General features: G+C 43.9%; 1 protein-coding gene and 1 long non-coding RNA gene across 2 annotated transcripts; one reads left to right on the top strand and one right to left on the bottom strand.

The window, feature by feature from the left end:
- Positions 1–1,179: 1,179 nt before the first annotated feature.
- Positions 1,180–2,589, bottom strand: LOC115909663. The gene is made up of 3 exons (XR_004061155.1): positions 2,338–2,589; positions 2,077–2,203; positions 1,180–1,965 (listed from the first exon to the last, which is right to left on the bottom strand). It is a non-coding gene; the product is annotated as an uncharacterized LOC115909663 (long non-coding RNA).
- A 102-nt stretch (positions 2,590–2,691) lies between these two features.
- On the top strand, positions 2,692–16,280 carry TCTN1 (tectonic family member 1). The gene is given in 16 exon segments (XM_030959192.1): positions 2,692–2,866; positions 4,418–4,538; positions 6,466–6,596; positions 6,966–7,132; positions 7,546–7,633; positions 8,456–8,565; positions 11,173–11,193; positions 11,604–11,684; positions 11,687–11,728; positions 12,279–12,404; positions 12,745–12,827; positions 13,175–13,315; positions 13,620–13,776; positions 14,464–14,589; positions 14,921–15,065; positions 15,816–16,280. Coding segments are annotated over 15 exon segments (1,689 nt in total). The 5' UTR covers positions 2,692–2,715; the 3' UTR covers position 15,065; positions 15,816–16,280.
- Positions 16,281–16,282: the final 2 nt, after the last annotated feature.

The following is a 16,282-nucleotide window of genomic DNA, read 5'->3' as shown; positions in this document are numbered from 1 at the left end:
TGGCTGTGCTGCTCAGCCTGGGATCCCCCCCAGCTAAAGCTCAGCTCTCCATGCCTCAGTGCTGGGATTTCCAGGGCTGGAAGGGTTCTCTCTGTGCCACTTTGCCCAGCAGGCACGGCTCAAACGCTGAGGAACATCGTGAGCTCGGGGCTGAGAGACTCATTTGGCAGAGCACGACTCTGTGCTTCCCTAATGCTCCCAAGCCAGGGCTCTTCACACTCCTCCATCCTTGAGAATCTTTCAAACAGCCTCCCTGGGGAAGTGCTGGAGTCACAATCCCTTGAAGAGTTCAAAAAACGACTAGATCACTCATCACTTTGTGACACAGTTTAGTGGGCACGGGGGTATTTGGTCAAAGGTTGGGCTTGATCTTGGAAGTCTTTTCCAATCTTAATGATCCCATGATTCTACCCCAGGTCACCCACCCAAGTGTGTCCAGACAGCCAGACAACCTCAAAATGTACATGGTAATTAGTAACCTTTGATGAACTCTGTCATTCCTGCACGAGGATGTTGTGCCCAGACAAAAAACTGCTCCTGGTTTTCATTCAGAGGATCTCTGGGCTCCTGTGAGACAAAACCCCAACTATTTTTAATAAAATGCTTCAGAACAGGTTTTCTGCACTGTTCAGTGTCAGTCTGGGTAGTTCTCCCTGTAAATCCCTCCCAGCCCATGCCCTGCTGCCTCGCTCAGTGTTATTCTTGTACCCTGAGAGTTGATACCCTGCCAAGTGATATTTGTTTAAAATTCCCCAATGCACAAATTTGGCACAAAAACTCGACCAAAGGGCATCCCCCTGGTTACTGCAGCTGGGTGGAATCTTCCCACCTCAAAGTCCAAGATCTATTTACATCAGCTCACTTAAGCTGCAAAAACAGAATGAACTCTTCCTGCTAGGCTTGTCCACACCAATAAATGCACTGGGGAGTGCAAAGCAGAAGTGCTGCACAAAGTAATCAGCTGCTGAAGGCACAAGCAGGTTTCCAGCTTGTTTTAAAACTGATTCAGTGGGAGCTGACGTCAATCCTCCTTCCCAAGGATCTGAGCCCTGAGACTGGAGTGTGATAAATGTTACCTGTAATGCCATCTGCTGTACAGACTGCCCCAGCTCCTCACTATTTATTTATTTAAGGGCTAAATCTTGTGCTAGACCAAAATGCAGTTTATTTCAGCCTGGTTTGACTTTGTTTGGACTCTAATTCTAAATGCCTGTCCACTTGGACTTGTAAAGTGATCTGTCATAGGGCAAACCTCGTGTTAGCCCTGGAAAGATGAAGTTCAAGACAGCACAGTTGGATTAAAAAGAAAACTGAAGTGAGAAGAACCACCTGAGGTTTCCCTTGTGAGGAGTCAAGAGAAGATGCAGAGGCAGAAATCACCAACAGGAATCACAGAATGGTTTGGAAGGGACCTCAAAGATCATCTCATTCCACCCCCTGCCATGGGCAGGGACCTTCCACCATCCCAGGCTGCTCCAGCCTGGCCTTGGACACTCCCAGGGATGGGGCACCCACAGCTTCCATAATGCTGAAATGCACATCAGAATCTTGCTGCTGAAAGAGTAATTGAAACAGTCATAGAGTAAATCCCTGAGCATGTTTTTGAATAAACAGGAATCTACTGCCTCTCAAATTGCTTGAATTTTCATTTCATAGGACCTCCCACATAAGGACCACAGTGCCCTTTTTAATTATTAATTAGCTCATGTTGACAGGATAAATTAAATCTCTCGGATGGAGAACAAGCATTGTGTATTGATGTCCTGATCTTATCCTACACACTTGGAGTTGCTCTTTGGAACCTGTTTCAGAAGTCCAATACCAGGATGAGCTTTGTGGTGGGGAGTTTTTCAAATGCTTTTTCTTAGATGTCTTGTCTTTCTCTGCATGACAAAGGTGGGTTTTTTTCCTATTACAGTAAGTATTTTAAGTGGATTTAGGTGAACTGTTGCTCTGAGTGAAGCCCTTAAAAAAAAAAAGGTCACGAGAAAACCAGATTAATTCCATCCTCCTTTGCTTTTGAACAGTTGCCCACTTCTATTCCATTTCAATGGTAAATGCAGTAAGAATTAATACCTCTTTATTCATCCAGCTCCTGCCCACATTCATCCAGGGTGCAATCTGTGCTTTCACATTTCAGCAAGGCTTGCTTTTCATCTTGGAGTCTGGTCCCCTGTGCACCATCAGCTTTGCCAAGTAATTCCTGATGTAAGAAGAACGTATTAAATTCTGTTTTCCCCTGTGCAATGCCATCAGGCCTTTTTTACTGATTTTGGGCCATTTCCTTTTTTTTTTTTTTTTTAATGCGGGGCCTTCCAGGAGTTTTTCCCAAACCACCTTCGTGGGTTACACTTGGCCCGCTCCACCTGAACCCCTTCCCGTGGCTCTGAGGGGGCACCGACCCCTCATCACTGCCGGGCTGTTCCTGAGGGCGCTGAGTGGCACAAGCGGCCGCCTGGCACCACCACGGCGGCCATATTCAGCCGGAACCCTGCTCGGGCTCTCTCCCCGGGGCTCTCCGCGCTGGGGAGCGATGAGGGAGCCCAAGGGCGGCCGAACGAGCCGCAGATACGCGGGTCTGTGCCCTCCCCTCGGCCGCCATGTTCCGGGGCGCGGCCCTTCCCCTCCGCCCGCCAAATCTCGCGAGAGCGGGACTCGCCCTTCCCGTCATGCCCCGCGCGCCCTGGCAACGCGCCGTTGCTAAGGGCGGCCGCCATGGCGGCGCCCCCGCTGCTTGCGGCTTTCTTCGTCCTCATCCTCCTCCTCCTCCTTCCGCCGCCGCCGCCGCTCCGGGCGGAAGAGCCGGCCGATACTCGTGATGCCGCACAGGCGCGGGTCCGCAGCGCGCCGGCCGCGGTCACGGACGGTGGGTGCCCTCCGTGCGCTGCGGGCACCGGCGGCGATCCCCGGCTGAGGGGAGCCCCGCTCGAGGCCTCCCTCGGGCATTCGGTCCTTGGCCTCCCCTTCGCATTGCGCGCGGCTGGCACACCCGCCCGGCTTCTGGCGGGGATCTCTGGGGCTCTCTGCTCGGGCACCCCGGGCAGCTGCAGCCGAGGCCGCTCGGAGCCTCCTCAGGAAAGCTCAGCCGGCCCCGGGCAGGCCCCGGGCCCCGGGCACGCTGATCCTGGCACGGACAGCCAGAGCAGGGCATCCCACAGCCCTGAGGGTCCGTGGGGTGCAGGGCAGGGTGTGCTGCCCACCCAGCACTGCTCTGGGCACGGCGGCAGCTCGGACCTGGCACAGGAGTGCCCTGGGTGTCCTTGGAGAGCTCCAGCACAGCCCGGGCTGGATGCACGCTGTGCCCCAAGCGCTGTGGATACATTGTCCTAAAAGCAGAGCTCACGAAGTTTGGTTACTGTGTTCTCAGACGGTGTTTCCCGCTGTATAATTTGCTACACTTTCATGTCACTTTTATATCCTGGTGGTGTTGCCCTCAGCTGAGCTTTCCGTGGGTTACTTGCCACAGGAAAGCCACCCCAGTGCTACCTCCTTAGGGAAAAGGGACTTAAATCCCTAATCTCACAGACATAACCTTGCAATCTAATCATCCATGTTTAAACTTCTCTTGTTTGCAGGGTGAGCTAAGGATCCAGGGCTAAGCTCAGCCAAGAGAACAGTCAGAACTCCAGAGATTCCAGGAAATACCTGGATGCTGTTCAGGTGGTCAGAGAACATCCACAGGGCCACAGGGAAACAGGCAGCAGTCAGAGTGAAATAAAGGAATTAGTTATGAAAATATTCTTTGAATGTCTTTCTTATAAAACACTGGTCTTAATTTTCCTCATTCTGTGCTATTCTTAAGTCTAGATTAATTATAGAACAGCAACTCTGAATAGAATATCTGTTCTTTGGCTTTATAAACTTGAAGACCTCAAAGAGTTTGAAGAATTTGCCAAGTGTATTTTACTGAGCCAGTTTACAGAATTATTAGCAATTTGTCTGTGATTACAATATTTCACAGTACCTAAAAACAGACAGAAAAACCAGTTTCAAAGAAGTCAATTGTGGCTGTTTTGGCACATCAAGAAAACGTATTCCTGAACCCTGAGCCATCCTAAAAACTTGTAAACATCTCTGCTCTTTCAAAATGTTTTATTTTTCTTCCCAATAAGCTGAAACAAGCAGATAAACACACCTTGTTTGTACCTCTTTTTTTTTTTTTCCTCTGCAAGGCTGAGCAGATTTTCACACCTCCAAAATCCCTGTTGGGTTTTGTTTCTCAGGGAACAGTTTTTAGCATGGCTTGGTTTTGTCCACGTGTTCCAAATAAATTTGCTCAGCAGCAGAAAAGATGGCTTTTAAAAAATAACTTCATGAATTTGGAGAGGCCTTTTGACCACTATCAAAACCAGGGCAAGGTGACAAGTGGAAGTGTGCAGTGTCCCCGCTGCAGCTCTGGTTTCACTCTCTGCTGCAGTTGCCAGGCTCTGCGTCTGCGACCTGCTGGTGGCACAGTGCGACACCAACTGCTGCTGTGACCCCGACTGCAGCGCCGAGGACTTCAGCCTCTTCACCACGTGCTCCATTCCTGTGGTCATGTGAGTGCAGAAATAACCAGAAAAGCACAAAATCCTTCTCCATTTGCTGCCTGTCCTCTCCTCTGAGCTGTTCCCTGCTGCCGTCCTTCCCCAGCCAGGCAGAGCAGCAAATCCACTTCCCAGCCAGTTCTCTCCCTTTTGTTCCCTCTTTCCTCCTGTTTCCCTGTGCTCCTCCCTGTGGGGATTTAGGTTTTGCTGCTTTTTGGGGGTCAGAATGATGCATCTTTAGACTTTGATCAATGCAATGTCTGGGAGTTAAGAAAACTGATCCCAAAGGACCAATCTGGCCACTGCTGTAGATCACCAGTTTTTATCAGTAAATTTATCTGTGACCTCTTTGATTACATTTATGATATCAACTACACACTTAATCAATTCAGAGCTTGTTGAAATGGTGTATTTTTCTGACCTTAATTTTACAAGCCACCATCCCAACCTGCTCCCCCACTGCCACTTCACAAACAATTAAATGTAAAAAAGTAAAGCCAAGAGTTGTTTCTTTGCTATTTAATCTGAAAACACCTTCACCCAATTCCATCTTCTCAAAGAGGAGTTAAGAAAGCTCACTTCAAAATAATAATGTGCAAAAAAATCTCTTGGTGACTTCTCAGAACAATAAGTACAGCTTTTTCAACCCACCTTCTGTATAAATTATGCCAATCTGAGCACGGGGTTTATTCTTGGTGCTTTGGAATTTGAATTAGCAGTCATGCCAGACTGTGGTTTCTTATTGTTCTGGCACACAAAAGACTCCTGCTCCCCATTTATAGATATTTATATGGATCAGAAAGGTCTAATCAACACCCTCCTGAGTGACACTTTAATTGCCTCAGATGACTGTGCTGCCTTTGTCAACTAGAAATGCCTCAAACGAAATTGTGTTCCTTTGCCCAAATTCTTTTGTGTAAAACGTTTATTTTGCATGAAAAGCCAGGGGATTTTCAGTGTCTGCAGGTGTTGTGAGTCTCATTATTTACATCAGAGTTTATCTACATTTGCATATTTGTGTTATTTTGGCTGATCCCAAGGCAGAGGCCGTGAGATCTCTGAAACAGCAGCAGAAGGGTTTGATTTATGGTGGGATCCTATTGGGTTTGATTTATGATGGGATCCTATTAACAAATGACTCACCTCATGGAAGAGCTTAACTCCAGGCTTCAAAATTTCTGAAAGTCATTTCACTTCTCCAGGGCCTGTCCTCAGCTGCTCTGTGCTGCTAAAAACCAGTTTCAGAGGGATCATCAGCTGCTGTTTGTGGCATGTGGGGCACAGCAGAGCTGCCAGGCTCTGAACTGGCACAATCTCACATTCTCCTGCAGCTCTTGATGAGCCCATGGCACAGCCTTGAACACTTCTCCAAGACAGGCTGGGTTATTTCACCTCCTGTTCCTCACTCTGCCATTTCTTTCACATGCATCTGAAGCAGGAATTCTTCCCATTCCTTGCTCAAATTGAATGTTATTCCAACATCCACGGAACTGACCTGTTTTCCTGCCCTGACATCCCACTTGGGTTGTAGGAATGAAAGTGCTGCTGAGCTGTGCGTGGCCTCTGGTGCAGCCCTGCATTTTTGGGGTCTCAACTATCTGGATCCCACCCAATTTGACATTTTCTCTCCCCCAGTCTGTTTCTTACCTTCCTTCATGTTACTGCTCACAGTTTCCTCCGCTGAATAAAACATGTGGGAGAATTCTCTATTATTTATTATTAAGCACAGAGTATAAAACAATAGGAACCTTCTAAGAATGCATGATTGTTCTACACATTATTAAATTTGTAGAATTTGAATTTGTTAAATTCAGTAATTTCCTAAATTCACTAAATGCTTTTTAATTTTTCTGGTGCTGCCTCAGTAGATTAAAAGAACTTTAAAATCTGATCAACACTAATTTCGAGTGGGTCATTCATTTATTTTGTGTCTTTGCAGAGGTGACAGCCAGCTGTGTAGTCAGAAAGCTGCTGTGTATTCTCTTGATGTTGAAGCAAATCCACCAGAAAGGATATTTAAATTAATTGACCAAGTCAATCCCAGTATTTTCTGCATTCATGCCACAAACTGTAAGTAGAGTTGTAGGCAATGTTAAGCATTGTGGTGTTATTTTTTTGTAAGCTCTTTAGGTACCAGAAAAAACCTAAATTTAAAACTATTTTTATTTTATTAAACCTCTCAGGAAACTGGTAATTCTGCCTGCTCACAGTCCTTATGTTGTGATCCTTTCACTTGCGAAAACATGAAATTAAACATCTGGTACTCTTGGTCTTCTCTGTTGGAAAAAACAAAATAGTTTGGTTTTTGGTTGTTTTTTTTTTTTGTAAATAATTTAGCATCCTAAATAAATCATGTTTAAATTTGTCTCATTGTTAATAAGTATTGTTTCTATATCTTTTTTTCCCTTAAATTATCTCCTTCTTTAAATATTTTGTCAGATGAACAAGCCCTGTACCTCAAATCCCCTGAAATCCCAACTGCAGAAAATTTTGATGAGTTGCTTGACAAATTTGGAGGTGCTTCTTTCAGTGCTGAGCCTGACAGCTGGAATTTGGATACAGATGCTCAAAATCCCTCTGAGGCAAATGAAACTTCCAGATATGAGGTAAATTCTCTCTGATTCAATAGGAGGGAAATTATATTTGATGCAATTAGTATTAAATTATTCCAGAAAGAAGAAATCAGCATTGTTTGCATCTGCTTTTAAATAATGCAGTTCTGCTGGAAGAAGCAAAATTGATACTGGTCTTTATCTATAGAAATGTAAAATAAGAAATGTAATGTTTGGTATTTAGTTACTTAAAAAGTAAGCTAGATTTTTAAGATCTTTGAAAAATAAGGCACTTTTTTTTTTCTCTGCTATTTTCAGCATAAAGCTGTAGCAGTGGCTGAAAAATTGCTGCACAGAGCATTATTGAGAGATCCTGGGGAAATAAGTACTGCTTTTATTCATATTTGTTGTCAATAAAAACGGGCTGAACCACACCTGTGTACCTGACTGTGGTTTTTATTTGGCAGTATGGGGTTCCTGTCCAGACAGAGGATGCATTTCTGAGGCTGCCAAGTCCTGTTGTCTCTTCTTGGTGCTCTGATGCAAATCCTGCAGGTTGGAGAATTCACTTGAATCCCAATTTTTTGCTTTTTAGTATTCTGCTCTTAGATTAGTCAGTCAGAAAGCTGGCACACTCCCCATGGAGAATTAATCTAAAGGTTCACAAACAGATAATTTTCAAATCACTTCTGTTTCTCTGTTTTGTTTGGTTTTTTAAGACATAGAATGGAAATTGTGTTGCATCTCTATTAAACATTCAAAGTGAGATATGTAAATCCCTGAGAATCTTGGTAAAGGGTTGTTTATCTAACAAGGAAATGTCCTGTTTGGCAAAATTGGTTTAACCAAACAGTACAAGGGTGACACCCTGAGGGAGGAGGGGTTTGCACCAAGCCAGCCCTGCCTTTGCCCAGGGTTCCTCTCACAAGTCAGATTTGCAGGCTGAGCTCTGCATTTTAACCTTTCACACAATTTCCTGAAAATCTGCTGAGGTGGAGGTGAAAAAAACCCCACAGCCAAACCCACACCTGCATTTCCCAAACCCCACTGTCACCATTAAATGTGGTCTCATAACAGTCAGGGTGGTGATTACAGGACTGAAGTCTCTTGTGAAAGAAAAAAAAATCTTATGAAGAGATCCAAAAATTAAGTAATTTTCATGAAGCTTTTTCTACTTGTTAAGTAATATTTTTTCTCATAGCATTTTTTTTTGAGAATAGAAAAAGTTTCATTCTTCAAAGCTCATGTAAAACCTTATCTGCAATAGAGATGACATTTACTTTCAATTTTGCTGGTACTTGTATTGTTTTGCATTTTGCTTTTCATAATTGCTCTTTCACTTCCTCCAGTAATACTTGGTGACTTTTTTTTTCCCAGGGTTTTTAGTAAACCAAGCCACAAAATGCATTCGATCAGTAAGTGTGGAAAAATGTGACAGCATTCAAGCACTTAGCATGTTGTTTTATATCAACTCCAGCATTTTGGCAGTAAGTATGATTTGAAACAGTCATATAGCTGAAATACTCATATTTTATATCTTTTACATCTGCAGAATGAAGTAACTTCTGTTTGCTGAGGGATATGGTGTTTTAGTTGGATTTTTAAATTGTGGGTTGGGAAGAAATGTCTCCCTATACAGCAGACTTTTATACAGAAAGCCTTTGGGAATGTTTTTACTTCAAGCTTTGGTAAAAGAAGCATTTACTGTTCTCTACTTAGCAAAATATAAATAATATAGTCAAAGATAAAGTAAAAAATAATAGTTTTGAAGAGCCAAGGTCGTGGCACTGAGCTAGTGCAGTTTTTTGTTCCTGTGCATGTTCAGGCTTTTCCAAGAAGCCCATATATCAGAACACATAATTCTAAGAAATTTGCATTTTAAAGAGTTGCTAAAACTTTGTACTGAAAGAAGAACCTGTCAGGTTTCATCCTTTACATCTGCCCCTTTCCTCCAAGCCTCAGTTTTTGATAGTGGGGGCTGACACAGCTTTATTTATGCTCCCAAACAACATGACTGAGAGCAGGTTTCTTTGGATCCTGCCTGCTAAAGCCCAGTCTGAGGTTATTTTTCAAAGCTTTGCCTGCTTTTCCATCCCTTTCTGACCTGGGGGATGATGTCTTCTGTACAAATAAATCCCCTGTAAGGATATTCAGGAAGACAAAGAAATCACTCATGAAAAAAATGAAATTGAAATGCATCATACCTTAACCTGATGGCTCCTTCCAGAAGCTGAAGGTTGTAAAGAAACAGCAACCTCTTCATCATTACAATTATTTTAATTTATGTAATTATTTAAATTCATTTAATTAGCAGTGAGTAACTGCTTAAAGACCCCTTCCAGGCTGCTCACAGATTCCAAAGCTCCCAAAAGCAAGGAAAGCCCACTAAGCACTTCACACTCTCACAGATGGGATCATTCTCCTGCTCCTTCAGGATCTCACTGAAATCAGCCAAGGATTGCTCCCAAATGTTGGCTTTTGATCCTCCTGCTGTGGAAGAAGTGGAGAAAACTCTGCCTCAGAAGGGCTTTGAGTGTCTCCATGTCCTCCCAAAATTAGTTCTCGTTGGCTGCAGGACCAGAAAAGAGCAAGAGCGGCTCAGCCTGGGCTCCAGCAGCTGAGTGGGTTTGATTTAAAGATGAATTCCCTTTCCTGGCTGGAAAATCCATAACCCCTTATCCCTGTGCTGCTTGCCAAGGCAATGGCTGAGCTCGGGAGGGGTCAGAGCTCTGCCCAGAGCGCGCTGGGTGTCAGGAGGGATCAGCTGCAGGAACTGGAGGAGGCTGAGAAGCTGCTGGAGATGCTCTGTGGGAAGGTTCCCTTAGAAAAGGGAGCTGGAGGTGGGATGTGACAACAGGAAGGTGGTGGCATTGGGGACAGGGTGGCCACAGGGCAGAGCAGGAGCCCTCCCAGTGCCAGCAGGTGGAGCTGCTGGCAAAAAAAACGGCAAACCAGTAACGGAGGGAGCCTTACTGGGAGCACTGGGACAGCGGCTCCTGCAGAACACCCCATCCCAGGATCCCACCCTCCCTGTCTGCACGGGCAGCTGAGTGAGAACAACGTTTTGGGAATTGCTGCAGATAAACTCTGCCCTCTGCCCCAGCCTGACCAGCAGATCCAAGGACTGCTGGGGATGTCCCAGCAGGATCCTCACACTGGAGCTTCACACACACCCTGGTCCGGGAGTGGGGAGCTGCCAAAGCAATGAGCTGGTCCTGCCTTTGCTGCCTGGGGCAGCTGAGGCAGCAGCGTGGCTGCAGTGCTCTCTGAGTGACCTCCAGACACACCATCCATCAGCCCAGCCATGATAAACAGAACTTCAGGAGTGGTGCTCACTCCTCCTAGCCCTGTTCCCTGAAGGATGAGTCTAATCTTTGCAGAGACTTTTATTCATCCAGCTCATTCTGATGGCTGGGCTGTACCTTGGGATGATGAATGTGTGACAAACTGTACCTGCAGCACCTTCAGGTCTGCAGCTCCCAGGAATGTGTTCCCTGCTGGGACAGGAGATGAGTCACTGCTCTCAGTATCCCATCATAATTCTGCAGAATTGCTTCATGATCAGAGTCCAATCCTTGGTCCCTTCCCAAAGATGTGACTCAAACATTCATTGGAAAGTCAGAAAAGTAAAACCTTTGACAAAATGGTGCTCCATGGGAGTATTTTTACCTGATTGATGACCTTGGTCTGACATTTCTGCCTTTCCATGAAATATTTTTGGTGGAAATTTTTCAGTGGGGCAACTGTATAACAAGAGAGGTACTTGCTTCTCTTCTGTTGTTTTAGAGACCATGAAACTATGGCATAGGACATCAAAAGCTCTCCATTGCTTTGGGAAGCACAGCCTGGCAGGTTTCCTAAACTGGTGGTCTCTGAATAATTCTAAAAGTCAGAAGAAGGAGGGGAGTGGATTGTGGCAGTTCTTTTCACACTTCCTGGATACTCTGGTTTATATCCAATTAAGTCCATAACATAAAAGTTATTGTTATGAGAAAGAGTTAAATAGACAAAGCCTTACCTGCTTTACTTGACTGCTACATGCAATAGGTCAGATCTTTGCTACTGCTTTAATTTGTCCTTTTATTCTCCCTCAGGTGCCCAAATCAAGTCAGATGGTAAGTATCCTTCTAAATTACTTGGAAGAGCTGTGGGCAAAATTCTTATTAAGTTATAGTCAGTGTGAACTTTTCACTGATTGATCAAACCTTTACATTTAAGAAATTAAATCATTTGCTATCAGTAATGATACTTAGCAACTCCAAGATAAAATGCTGCCTGCAAACATTGAAGCCTGACACATTCCTCTCATACAAAACTCCCTCTTTTCAAGAAAATCTCTTTTTTTATTTAAACCCAGACCCTTTGGTTGAGCTTCAGCAGCACTTGTCACACAGCAGTTGTTCAGAGAATTACTGCATGCTGTTGCTGTGGAACAGAACCCAGAAAGGTCACAAATATAATAACACAGAAAGAGCCAAGATTAATTATACCCAGTGTTCAGAGCTGACATGAGTCTGTTTTTCAGGTGAATATTACTGTCCAGTCCATAGTTGTCCAGTCTGTGAATGGAATGAGGACTTTACTGAGCAGCAGTGAAGTCCTGAGGCTCCCATGGTTTTGGATGGACTGTGCATCAATGCAGTGCTTGGGGTAGGTCTGGCAGCCTTTTCCCCTCAGAGCTGATGGAAAGCATCAAATCACTTCTGATTCCCAAACTGCAAAGCTGTCAGGAGGCCTTGCAGCTTCCATATATTGTGGCATCTCCAAAGTAAATGTCACGGGAGAAGCTGAACTGATTTTGGGTAAAAGGGAGTGTTTTGCAACAAAATAATAACTCTGTGCAATATAACATGGAGCCAGGCTGAAATCCTGGTGTTACTTCTGTGTAGGGGGCAAAACAGGCAATGACATGAGTTTGGAATTTACTTTATGCTTGGGAGAAAATTATTTCAGGGGCACTAATCACAGAGAGAGGAATAGGTGCTGTACATCATCTTTTAATTTTAAAGTTGTGTCTGTGCTTAAGTTTATCAAGAAGTCAGTTGTGAAGAGGCTCCAGCCTCTAGAGGATAAAATCCATCCCCACCCTGGAGCTGAGTTTTTTAAGCAAAGAAGAAAGAAAACACTTGCATGGTTAAATTTTTTTCTAGTTTCTCTTATGTATTTATTCAAATTAATATCTAAAATGTTTAATTTTCAGGTGAATTATCACATTACCCACACAGACACAGGAGAAATAATAGAAGCAGCTGCTGCTTTTGTCTTGGGGGCAATTAGCAGAGAAGCACTTTCAATAGAGCAGAGCTTTGAAATCAGCTTCACTCAGGTAACTGTGGAGATGTCATGGGTGACTTGGTAAAAGACATTTAATTACAAAACTTATTAAACTTGAATCAGAACAATTGTTAGCAGCAAGGTAAAGCAGAACTTGCCCTGGATGCCTAGATGAGGCAGCATTTCAGAGCTGGGCAATGGAGGCCTCCAAAATCCGTCACATTTACAAGTCCCCAGCTTGTGACTATAACAGAGAAAGCAAAGCCTTACTTACAGTTTTGTCCTCATCATTCAAGGCAGGTCATAATCCTAAAATAACTGAAATATTTCTGTGTTTTCCAACCACTTCAGGAAAGTGCAGGATAAGAACTAATGCTCTGTTTGCATTGCAGGAAAACACACAGCCAGTTCCTCTCAGTGGCAATCCTGGTTATGTTGTTGGGCTGCCTGTCAGAGCAGGATTCCAGCCTCAAGGATATCCTTCCCCTGCTGCATTTCTGTTTGCTTCACTTGCTCTGGTCCATCCTCACAAACCCTTTCTAGCACGGACATCTATGAAATACATCTGTTCTCTGCCAAAAATAAAAATGTGCTTTTCTGGCTGTGCTTGAGGAGGGAATGACTCAGTCCTGACTGCAATCTCCTGGGACTGTGTACTGAGGTACATTTAGGCCTCCATTGCACACCCTGGTGCTTTTTCACACTGGGAGAAGAATCTTGAGCCATTATAGCATTTGCAGCTATATTTTAAGGATATGATTAAGAATTCTTTTTTTGTCCCGATATCCATCAAGCATTGAATTTCCCTTAACTGTGTGTTACATCTGGCATCATTCAGAGTAGTAACAAACACAGCCAGCTCACCATTCTGCACAGCACATCCACCCAGGACTGCCTGGCAGCACAGGGAGCCAGAGCCCCAGTATTATTTGGTTATAACATGATATCAGGCTGTAAGTTACGGTAAGAAATTATTATTATTTTTTTTTAATTTAATGCTTTTAACCCTCTGACAACCCTTTCCCTTAGGCTCTGTTCAGGTCCTGGGCCATTTATACAGCTGGAGGAATACTGAGAATGGAGTATTTAATTATAAAAAATGTCATTTAATTAACAATGGTCTTTCTCTTGGAAAGATTGTGTACATTAGCAACTGTAGCCAGAAGGCTTGAACAGAGCAGAGAGCAAGGAGGAATGATGACTGTGCCAAACCAATGGATTTTGCTGTAACTCATCTTTTTTTTGTGTTTTTTTTTTTTTCTGGAAGAATTACAGCAGCTATGAAATGCCAGCCTTTGGCTCAGACCCTCCTTGATGTGCTGAAGGGCCAAAGCTTTCCTGAGTACGTGGCCTCATTTGGGAATTCTCAAGCCCAGGATGTGCTTGACTGGGTGCCAATAGCTCAGCTCCACATCTCAGAACAGGTGAAGTTCAACCACTTCCACCTCTCCACCCTCACGAGATCTGTGCCTGCCTGAGCTGCAGCATCAGCTCAGCTTCACACCCTAAAAATGCAGGAACCAACTGGAGGAGAAAATGGGGCTGGGAATGCAGAAATAAGCTGGAAGAAACTAATGGAATATTCACAGAGGGTTTCATTCTTGCTGTAGAAGTTATATTTAATCAAGTTGGTATCCAGGCACCTCAGCTGTGGATCAGGGCAAAATATTGGGTAGAAAATGAGTGGTTTAAACACAGGTTGGAATGTTGTTCTTCTAAGGATGAAGCACCAGAAGTGACAGAGGGAAGGAACAGAATCAGGGTTTCCCCTCTTACTCCAGGCCAGGGGAAGAGAGAGAGAAGCACAATATAAGATTGTGGATGGTCTCTTGCATTCTTCTGCAACTAAAGAGTGAATGGTTTCTGTAACCAGAAGTGTGAGAGTTCAAGGAGAAATGCATAACAATATTTAACATTGTAGCCTTCAAAATTCTGCCCTGGCAGAGTTGAGGATTTTGTCCTGCCCAGCAACAGTGCAGGGTCCATCTGCTCTGGTAACCTCCTCAGTGAGCTTTGTGGGGACATTCTAACCTTTTAACAACATGAATAATTAATTACTGTGATGGTTTCTGCATAAGGCAGACAATGAGATGATTTCTCACACTTTGCAGAGCTCATGCCAAATACCTGTGTCACTGGGAATAGAAGTGAAGTGGACGAAATATGGATCCCTGGTCAATCCACAAGCCAGGATAGTGAATGTTACAGCCACAATCACTAGCACCACACTGAAGCAGGTATGTAATTAAATTACAGGATTCAAGATAAAACAAGTGGCTTGTTTTCCTTGGGTATCAGCTGTGTGACAATGACCCAGATAATCTCATTATCTAAAGGCAGCACTTCACATTAGAATGTATTTACACCCAGCAGTTCTCTTCCAGCTCAAACACAGCTGTGGGCTCCTTGCCAAAACACACTTCAATAAAAATCTATATAGCATTTATGGAAAGAAACATGGAACTATGTAGAAAAAAAAAGGCTTTTTAGCAAATATAACCCAGACCAAATTAAATGATTGTACAAATAGAAAACTGAAGCTAAGTCCTGCTTGTATTTTCATTGCAGCTTCCCTCAGGAAGGGAAAGGATTATTCCTATAACAAGTTCTGTGGTTTTCACTGACATTTCTTCACCTGCAGAGCCAAGCTACAAAGCTTGGCCCACCATTAACATCAAGTTACCCTTTGACTTTTTCTATCCTTTTGTCTAAGGTAAGTATGCATAAAAAACCCCCATATTTCTGCTTTATCTTATTTTAGTCCATTGTTTATCCTGTGACTATGATAGGCCATCACTTTTTTCTAAGTTGTAGATACTGGGCTAAATTTGGCCAAGAGAGGAAGGGTGAGACCTTGAGAGCGTTCTCAGAAGGTTTAGGGTGAAGAAACCCCCATGAAGTGGAAAGTACCCAATTATAACTGTGCAGAGAGGACAAAGGTTGCAGTTTGAACTTGCTGGTGGCTCTGGCCCAGCCCCAGCCTGGCCAACAGAGGCAGGAGGGGAAGGGAAGAGCACAGGGACACACAGGGAAAGCAAGCTCATTATCCCACAACAGCAGAGCTAAATTGCTAATTAAACTCATCATGTGCTATTAGATAAGGCCTCTGCTTTATCTCCTTGCATAGATGAATAAGCCACATATTTCTGGCTATTTTTCCCACACCACTAATTAATTACCTTTTGTAAAAAAACTGAACAGTTGAGTTGTGGTTTCAGTGACCCCTCCAGCTGAGTGGGGCTGAAATTCATTGGAGGCACCTGCTGCAGTCACAATCTCTCAGAATTCCCACTTCTTAAATCTCACTCTTCAGCTCTCAAACAGCCTCTCCACAGGGACACTCTGGTACCTCAAAAAATTCAAACACCAGCCTGGCCCTTTAGAATTTGCTTTTTTATGGCTTTTCTGGAGTCTGACTGTTCCCAGCAGTGCACTCACCTACATCTGTTCTTACACCTTACAGTTCTTTTGATCCATGGATTTATGAGCTGTGGGAACAAAGAACTTTGCAGCCCCATGGGCTGTGAGGGAACAGGAGTGAAAAGGGAAGAAGAGATGAGGGAATGCAGAATCAGAAGTGGGATCTGCTGCTGGAACAAGGCATTGTTTGACGTAAGATGGCACATGTTTGCCTCTATTTTGGGGCTGATTTCTTTGTCAGGGAAAGGAGTGGTGTGTTGGTGTTTTGAAATGAATGTTATATAAATAACAAAGTGGAACAAGCAGCAACAGAAATGAGGAAACTACCAACAGTATGAAAAGAATGGTTGGCAAAGAGATGTATTGATGATGAACAGGCAGCTGGTGGAGAAGAAATTACCTTTTCAGCCTGGGTTGTTATCATTTGTACTGCAAGTTTGCTGCAAATAAAGAATGTTATCACAGAAAAAAAAAATTATTTTAAATAAGTAGTACTTTTCTGGATGTATA

The sequence above is a fragment of the Camarhynchus parvulus genome, chromosome 15, assembly GCF_901933205.1.
Source record: "Camarhynchus parvulus chromosome 15, STF_HiC, whole genome shotgun sequence".
NCBI classification, from domain to species: domain Eukaryota; kingdom Metazoa; phylum Chordata; class Aves; order Passeriformes; family Thraupidae; genus Camarhynchus; species Camarhynchus parvulus.
Note: the sequence above shows the minus strand (reverse complement) of the source record. Positions and strands in the feature narration are given on the sequence as shown.